General features: G+C 44.2%; 1 protein-coding gene across 1 annotated transcript; it reads left to right on the forward strand.

The window, feature by feature from the left end:
* Nucleotides 1–7,850: 7,850 nt before the first annotated feature.
* Nucleotides 7,851–8,906, forward strand: LOC142841600 (melanoma-associated antigen B5-like). The gene has a single exon (XM_075958523.1). It carries the CDS (start codon nucleotides 7,851–7,853, stop codon nucleotides 8,904–8,906), a length of 1,056 nt encoding a protein of 351 aa, XP_075814638.1.
* The last annotated feature ends 415 nt before the right edge of the window (nucleotides 8,907–9,321 follow it).

Consider the following 9,321-nt stretch of genomic DNA (forward strand, 5'->3'; position numbering starts at 1 on the left):
GTTCATGTCTCCTTCCTAACCCTGCACCTCCATGTGTCTCAGGTAAGGTCTCCACTCTCTAACCCCGCAGACAAAAAAGGCAGAAACAAGAATAACAATTGGTGCCATCTTTGACTCGGTAACCTTTCCGTCCCGGTGCCTGAGGCCTTGCCTCTGGGCTTTCTGGCGCTTCCCGGCACTCAGGGCCTCACCGGAACAAGGTCAGGACCAAGAACCTGCGACCGCCCCCACGTGTTCAACAAGGCCTTCTGAAATCAACACCGAATAATTCGTGAGTTCACCTGGGTTGGGTCACCTTCCTATTATGCGCCCAGAGATTGTCTGGCCAGCTCTCTTTGGTATGTCCTGGGTAAGGTTGCTGACTCCTCCCCCCTTCCCCTGGCCTTCTGCCCTCAGCTAGAACCTGTTTCGGTCTGTGCCTGGAAGTTTGGTGCTTCCAGCTCTCACCCCTCTTTTTCTGATCTTTTTTTTTGTCCTCTTTACGGGCCCGCTATGGGGCAAGCGCCTCTCGGCTGCACGGGCAGCCCCCCAAAAGCTTAACCGCCCTCTCCTAGCTGGGGTTGTTCCCCGTCGGAAGCTAGGTTCGGGTCGATTGGGCTATAGCACGGCCCTCCCGTTACACGAACGCCTGTAATTAGAGCTGCTCTGTTCGAGGCACCTCCAGGTGCCTTCTGCGGATAGTTTCACAGTTCTAGCCATGGGTGCTAAGCCTTCTAAAACAATTCCCCCAGCCTCCCCTCTCAGGCAGCTTCTGGAAGCTCTGAAACCTAACGCTCTGATTCCCTCCATAAAACTATCTACACTATGGCATTTTTTTAAGATTGACCCCTCCGTTGCCTTGCACCATTCACCTGCACACATGTTCTTGTCAATGCCATCCCTCCAGGAACCCTCTGCTCCTGCCGACAAACCTCCACCCCCCACTCCCCCCACCCCTGGCTTCTTGGGGCCACTCGCTCTTGCTCCGCCCAGTCGAGCGACAGCGACGGCTCACCCTTTCCTCTTTCCTCCAAGGTCTCTTCTAGGCACAGAAAGGACTCACCTAACACCTCTAAACATTCCCGTCCCAGGTCCCCAAGAAACTCCTGCTCCAAGACTTCCCCTAGCCCCTCCGATAGAGTCCCTCATAAATATTCGTCCAACAGGTCAGGCAAGCAGCTGGAAGTTTCTCCCCGCCACAGGTCACACAGGCAGCCTAAAGCGTCTCCTCCCTGTCCTATGCCTCCCCCTCAATCTTCCAAAGCCCCTCTAGGCTCCTGCTATCACTAATCACCACTCTCCCTTTGTTATTCACTTAAAACGCCCACACCTAAGGATATCAGGTTCCTAAAAGCTACAGCAGCCTCCTGCCAGATCTGCCAAAAGATAACGGCCCAGAGTTTACTTCCCAGATTTCTCAAAATCTGTCTAAAGCACTTGGAATCCCCTGGAACTTCCACATACCGTACCACCCTCAGTCTTCAGGTAAGGTAGAATGGACTAACCGCTCTTTAAAGGAAGCTCTCGTTAAGATGTCACAGGAACTCCACCTCGACTAGGTAAGGCTTCTGCCCCTTGCTCTTCTCAGGCTTCTGGCTCTCCCAAAGGGCCCCCTTTTCATTTCACCCTTCGAACTCATGTATGGGCGGCTGGTTTTAACCCCCAGCCTCTCATTGGGAACCTCTCCCCTTCCTGATCACCTGCTCACTCCCCTCCTTTTCCACTTACGTTCGCTACTGTGGGACTTCACAGATCACTCATTACCTCAACCATGTGCTAATACATGTCCACAGCTGGTTAAGATAAGGTATTACTCTCACCTCTTTCCCCTAAATGGCAAGGTCCTTTCAGAGTAATTCTTCTAACTCCCACAGCTGCCAAGCTTGAAGGAATTCCCCATTGGATTCACCTGTCACATCTTAAACCGTTCATCTCCACGGCTCAAGATAATCTTTCATACATGGTAACTCAGACAGGACCTTGTTCTCTTAAGTTCCAAAGGACACAAAGTTCCTTGACATAACAGGTCAGTCACTGACTGCAGCAGTGACCCCTGGAATGTTGAGGAATATACGGTTAAAATCTATTTCTTTTAAGACACTTTCTTTGAGCTCCAGAACGCCAGCCCGACCCACCTAAACAAATCAAACACAAGCGGATCATTAATGGAATAAGTATCATTTAATTTTTTATCATTCTTAACCCCAGACCTCCTAAGACTCCCCCACCCCAAATCTCCCCTTTCATTTTCCAAACCTCCTCTCCCCTTTAATTTTTTCCTCTCTACTAATGCAACTTTTGTCTTCCAGCATCTTAACGATGACCCAGCTACTCAGAAAAAGCCAGACAGATGTGATTTCTTCAATCAGCCATGGCCTCAAACGCCAGTGGTCAGGACATAACCAACAGGACATCAAACACCTCAAACGCCAGCGGACAGGACATAACCAACAGGACATCGCCAGAATAATCGGACACTCCCTGGATCCCTCGACGCCCAAAGCCAGCAGGAAGCAGTCATGAGAGACCGGGCTATGCCCTGATTCCCTACCCTTTAAGACACCACCCCCCAATTTTTTTAATAAAACCAAAAGGGTAAAACGTTGTTCCTTTTGAAAACTACAGCTCCCAACATTCCCCTGGACTATGGATAATGCACGTGCAGGACCTTCTCTCAGATGCCCTTGCATTCCTCGTTAAGAGCGGGGGTCGCCACGAGCCCCCTCTCTCTTCCCCCCTCTCCTTTCATCTCTGCGCACCCGTACCTTACTTGTTGTTACCCCTCCCCCACTAAAGTGCACCCACGTGGGACCACTGCGTGTTCGTGTCTCCTTCCTAACCCTGCACTGCTGTGTGTCTCGCGTAATGTCTCCACTCTCTAACCCCGCAGACAAGAAAGGCAGAGAAAAGAATAACACCACACATCTTTAAGTCTAACACTCTGGAGGCAGAAGCAGGTGGATTTCTACGAGTTCAAGGCCAGCCTAGTCTATATAGTAAGTTCTAGGCCATCTAAAGCTACTCAGTGAGACCCTGTTTCAAAAGCAAACAAGCAAGCAAACAAAATAAGCTTCCTAATCCCCAATCTCTACCACTGTCATATTAGCAGATATTTTTCAACTCATGAGCTGTATTTTATGCCCTGTAATTTAAGATGTAATGAAGATAAGCTAAGGAAATACAAGTTCTAGGTGAACAAAATGAGTTCACTATCAACCTGAGCAACTTAACCAGACACTATCTAAAAATAAAAATTAAAAAAAAAAATGCTAGGGAAGTTATTCAGTGACAGTATGTTTGCCTGGTTTGCACACATCCCTGGATATCACATCCCTGTGTCTCTCACACACACAAAAGAAAAAAAAAATAAACTACCACATGGTCTCAATGGTTTCTCAAGATTCTCAAGGTTCAGGGCTGAAGAGATGCATCAGCAGTTAAGAGAACTGCCTGTTTTTTCCAGAAGACCTATATTCAAATTTTAGGAACCACAAGGTAGCTTAAAACTGTAAATGAAAGCTGTGCTTTCATTTCGCAGTCACCCAGACTCAAATAATCACATAAAAACTATATTAATTATAACCCTGTTTGTCCAACTGCTCAGGCATATTCCTAGCTAGTTCTTATATCTTAAATTAACCCATTTCTAATATTTTATATTTTACCACAAAGCTCGTGGTTTGTAACCTCACATCTTGCTTCTTGGGCAGCTACATGGCATCGGCCTGACTCTGCCGTCTTTCTCCCTGCATTCAGTTTAGTTTTCCCACCTAGCTATATTCTGCCCTGCCATAGGCCAAAGCAGCTTCTTCATTAACCAATGATAATAAAACATATTTATAGCATACAGACAGGAATCCCACATCACACAACTTTCTCTAACTCCAGTTCCAGGGCATCTTATGCCTTCTTCTGACCTCTACCAGCACCACAAACACACACACACACACACACACACACACACACACACACACACACACACACAGAGAGAGAGAGACAGAGAGAGAGAGAGAGAGAGAGAGAGAGAGGATGCACATACATATATCAAGCACTCACAAATGCATAAAATACAAAATAAATTTAAAATATTCTCAAGATTCCTATGTTATTAAATGTTGGCATGAGGAGAGACTATTGATCTAAATTTATCTAGGGGGTGTACTATTCTACTCTTACCACAGTAAAGCTTTTGGGGTTGTATGCATTATTTTTTCTTAACTACCTTTTTTGAACTTTCCTTTTGTTGACATTCCTGTATTTTTAAATCATTCCCTTAGCTGTAGAAGTTTATGCAGTGAATTTCAAGGTGGTGGGATAGATCTGTTGATGAGGTAGCAATTCTGTAGCTACATTCAAAAATGAAATGCAAAATATAGCTATTTCCTCGGCTTAGTATTCTTAAAATGGAGGCATTTTGTAATTCCAAATAGAAAATTCCATTGTCCTTTTCCATATTCATTTTTACTAAAATATTTTTCATACAATATATTCTGATCATGGTGTCCCTTCCTCCACCTCCTCCCAGATCTTCCCCATCTGCTCAACCACCCAGCTCCACCCCCCCCTAGAAAATAATCAAACCAACAAAACAAACAAACCAGAATTTTAAGAGACAAAAAAAAATACACACACTAATACAAAATTGTATCCCAGTTGATTTAAAAACAGATTTTGTGCCCAAAATACCAGATAGGATCCACTGCTGGAATAAAAAGAATACGAACATACTAAGAGGTTTGACTAATAAAGGGGGAAACTGGTAAGAATATGAATATCTATATGTAAAGTATGGACAGACTGATTTACAAACTCAAGTGGCTTAATCTTATTTCTGTACTAGTCAAATACCTTGAAAACTTGAGTCTGTATAATAAAGAGAAGGTATATATTTTTTCTCTTAAAATTACATCGCTTTCTAAGCCTTCTTCCTGATCTTCAGCTTTTCTCCCAACACTGTGAAAATACACCTCTACTTTTACGAGTATTTGAAGGAGGATACTACTCGTGAATATTTTCAAATATAACATCTGATGTGAAATCTTTAAAGAGATGGGAGTTATGACAAACGTTGGGATAATTACAGACTTATGAAAAACAAATTGTGCAAATGTCCTATCTCCATGTTTAAACCACTAGATCTAGGTTAAAGAGTTAGCTCGGGGAGGGTGACTTCTGGAAGGAGAATTTCAGAAGGCAAGCTTCCCATTAAAGTGGAGTTGAAAGTGGCAAGGGACTAAAATCACAACTAGTATTAAACGTACAATAGTCTATGAGATTGAGAAACTACACATCCCATGCCACAGGGTGGCCAGAGAGGCGGGGCTTCCGTCAACGGCCTGCGGGGGCGGTGGGGGGGGCTTCCTTGGAGACAGCGGGGATTTCCTTCTCCACGCTGTGAGGACAGGGAGGCGCGTCACTGTGGAGTGCAGTCCAAGGCAGCTGACTCAACCAAACCAGGAAAAAAGTCCCAGTGTCTGTCATTCAAGGTGAGGAGTTTCAGCGAGGTTGAAAAATAGCCAACTCAGAATCAAATGTACCCTGCTCTTGCCCGTGCCCTTTGGTCTGTTTCGGGTCCCTTTAGACTTCCCTCGCCACCAATGGCGGGCTCCCTTGTTCTCAGTAAATTCCCACCTCAAAGCCAAGGACCATCACACCAATTAGCCCTGACCACAGGTCCCTTGTTACTGGACTTGGTCCATTTCAGAATAAAGCACTCCACAGTGCTACCCTGGCAGCTTCCCTTCCTCTCACTGCCACCTCCTCCCCCTCCATTTAGCTACCCCGCCCCCTCCCCGACTTCCGGCCTTTTTCCTCAGTGGCGCCATTTAAAAATGCGGCGGCCGATACTCAAAAGATATATATATATATATATATATATATATATATATATATATATATATATATATATATATAATTGTTCTTTGTCTCTATATTAACAAAAGAGAATAACAACACTATTCTCACCCTACTGGAAGCCATATTTTTATTTTTAGTCTTGTCCAATCTCAAAAAGCAGGTCCACAATGTATGTGACACGAGTCTCTGCTAACCGTAAGAAGTCTCATGACAAATTGTGCCCTTTTAAACAGATTTGGTCCAACTCAGAGCAATGCCTCCATCTCAAAGAATAGAACTTGCTCTCTATTTATTTCGCTTTATTTTATTTTATTGGTATTTTGTTTGTTTGTTTGTTGAGACAGGATTTCTATGTAGTTTTAGAGCCTGTCCTGGAACTAGCTCTCCTAGACCAGGCTGCCTCTGCCAAAGGCGGGGGGCGGAGACACGAGGCCGCAACGGCAAATAAGCCGCTGCCGCCATTTTGTTTGTCTTTGTCAACATAGGAGGTTTATGTTCCCAATCCAGAAAACTCATTGTTCACTCTCTGCTGTGTGATTCCTCATAAAAAAAAACATCCACTATCACCAGTTTCACCCTTGTCCTCAGTCATTTATTTTTCTTAAGATTTATTTCGTGTAGACCATGCTGGCCTCGAGCTCACAGAGATCCACCTTCCTCATCCTCCCAAGTGTTGAGATTTAAAGGTGTATGCCACAACCTCCCTGCTTTATTTCGTTTTTAATTAGCCCTATCTTCGTGTGGTATATGCACATGAGTGCAATTGCAGGCAGTAGCCACAAGAGGGTGCTGAGTATGCTGGAACCCAAGTTACTTGTGATCGTGATCCATACTCCTTGGGTGCCGAAAATGCAACTCTGGTTTTCTGTATAAACAGTATGGACTCTTAAGCACTGAATCATCTCTCCAGCTCCACTGTTCTCAGTCTTAAGAAGTCCTGAGGAGAGTGGACCAGTAGAGCTCCACACTCATTTTTCTTCTATAGTCTCTGGAATGAGACACTAAAGAAAGCCAGGGAACAGAGGTAGGAAAAGCCCATGGTAAGAGAAAATGTAAGGAAACTTACTGAGGTGGAGATACCAGTGAAGATGACTTACATGTAGCTGAGACTCTCAAATACCTGTCAAGGTAAACCTGATTCTATTAAGCAAAAGGAGTAGCTTGTTCCATAGGAAATTAAAAGGCACAGCATTGAGTGAGTTCTGAAGGAATTAACCACCCTAGGTGAGTCAGGAGGCTTGATGCATATCCCTGGCCTCAATCTTGAATGTCCCCATGAAAATCTATTGATTCATTTCTACACAGGGATATGAGGAACTCAGTGTGGGTAGAGAGACCTCAAATCAGCATAGAAAAGAATATTGCATAAGGCCAGAAATCAAGGCAAGGATTCAGAAGGACCTATATAAGTCCTCCATTAAGGACAGTCTGAATTGACTGGGTAGTTGTGATGGAAGAGCCACTGGTTTACTCCGGTTTCAGGAGTAAACTACTAATAGTAGTGACAGGTTTTTTTTTTTCGTGTAAGGAGGATGGACTAAATCCACACTAAAAGGCCTTCTGGGTATTTCAGGTAGCCAACAAGAAGAATATTTTCTAAATAGACACTAGAATTGCACAAAAATGGCAGCTTCAGAGTAGGAAAAGGAAGAGGCCTAACACTTTACAACTGGTAATATGAACTGAGAGGAACTGAGAGAGGTTGCTGGGATCTCAAAAGAGAAGTCCTCCACTGCCACCCCTGCTCATTAGCCCAGAACAAGAGGCAAGACAGAGAGTCCCAGTCTAAAATATGTCTCTCCCTTCTTACTTGGGGAATGAGATTTGTATTACAGTAGCATGTTGAATTCCAAAAGCATTGCACTAGTGGAAACGTGCAGAGGCAACCATAGTTTCAAACAAGGGTTTTGTTCTCTGACTAAAGTGTTCATATCGTCTTCTTCTGTTTCTTACAGCTGCTTTCATCACCAGCACCCTTCTAACATATTCTGTTCTTGTCCTTAGCCAGAGTCATCATGCCTCGTGGCCATAAGAGTAAGCTCCATGCCCGAGAGAAACGCTCCCAGGCCAGAGGTGAAGCTCAGGCTTGTAGAGGTGCTCAGGAACCAGCAAAGGAAACCCCGGAGGCAGCAGAAGAGTCCTCTGCTGCCTCCCAGAGCCAGCCTGCAGCTGAGTCTTCAAGCAGTCTAAAGACTCCTCAAAAAGCAGCACCATCTGCCTCAACTGCTCTGAGTATTTCTTCCTCTGAATCAGATGAAAATTTCTGTGAGGAAAATGATACATATGAAGAAGAAGAAGAATGCCCTTTTGAGCTCAATCCCTGCCCCAGCAGCCCGCACCAAGATATAATAGCCAAAAAGTCGGTGGCGATCTTACGGTGCCTGCTCCACAACTACTATATGAAGCAGCCTAGTACCAAGGAAGAAATGCTGAAGATTATCACCAAGAAGTATGAAAATGACTTCCCTGAGATCTTCAGGAAAGCCTCCGAGAAGCTCGAGGAAGCCTTTGCAATGGAAGTGAGGGAAGTCAACTCGAGTGAGCCCTCATACAACCTCATCAGCAAGCTGAAGCTCCCCAACAATGGGAGGATTCGTGCTGGCAAAGGCTTACCCAAGACTGGTTTCCTGATGAGTGTCCTGAGTATCATCTTTGTTAGTGGCAATTGTGCCAGTGAAGAAGACATGTGGAAAATCCTGAGGAAGAGGCAGATCTATCCAGGGAAGAAACACCGCATCTTTGGTGAGCCCCGGAAGCTCATGACCCAGTATTTTGTGAAGCTGAAGTACCTGGAGTACCGGCAGGTGGCCAACAGTGATCCTCCACGCTATGAGTTCCTGTGGGGTCCCCAAGCCTATGCTGAAATAAGCAAGATAAAAGTCCTGGAATTTTTGGCCAAGATAAATGAAACAACACCTAGTGCCATCGCTGACACTTACTTCAAGTCTTTGAAAAATGAACAAGAACAAGCAGAAGCCCAAGATGAAGGCCGTACTGATACCACTGACTCTGCTAGTGGAGATTCCCCGGTAAAATTACCAGCAAGTTCTTCCATCCCTTTTGATGTTTGAAGTTTTCCAGTCATTCAGATAAGGATATAAAGCATGAAAAAAGTTTTCTTGAAAATGTGAAAGAATCTTAGAGTTCCTAGGTCACTGAAATGGGAATAGCAGAGGATTAAAACATGGCCAGGCCTAGTTTCCTTTAATTGCTTTCATTATATGGTTTGGTAAAGTTAAATGTAATAAATGCAATGAAATACTTTTCCTGGTTTGTAAAATTGGTAGATAAAGTCATATGTTTATGAATTAGACTTTGTGTTTATTTACTGATACTAAAGAAATCTATGTTAAATATCTTATCTTTAGAAGTCCATGTGAAAGTATTGGAAAGGTAATACAATATTCCAGCGTTTAATTTTAGAAATTGTAAGCCAATTTCTGCAGTTTTACCAGTAATACTGAATTTCCCCTTTGTGACTTAAGA

This window comes from Microtus pennsylvanicus, chromosome X (genome assembly GCF_037038515.1).
Source record: "Microtus pennsylvanicus isolate mMicPen1 chromosome X, mMicPen1.hap1, whole genome shotgun sequence".
Lineage (NCBI taxonomy): Eukaryota > Metazoa > Chordata > Mammalia > Rodentia > Cricetidae > Microtus > Microtus pennsylvanicus.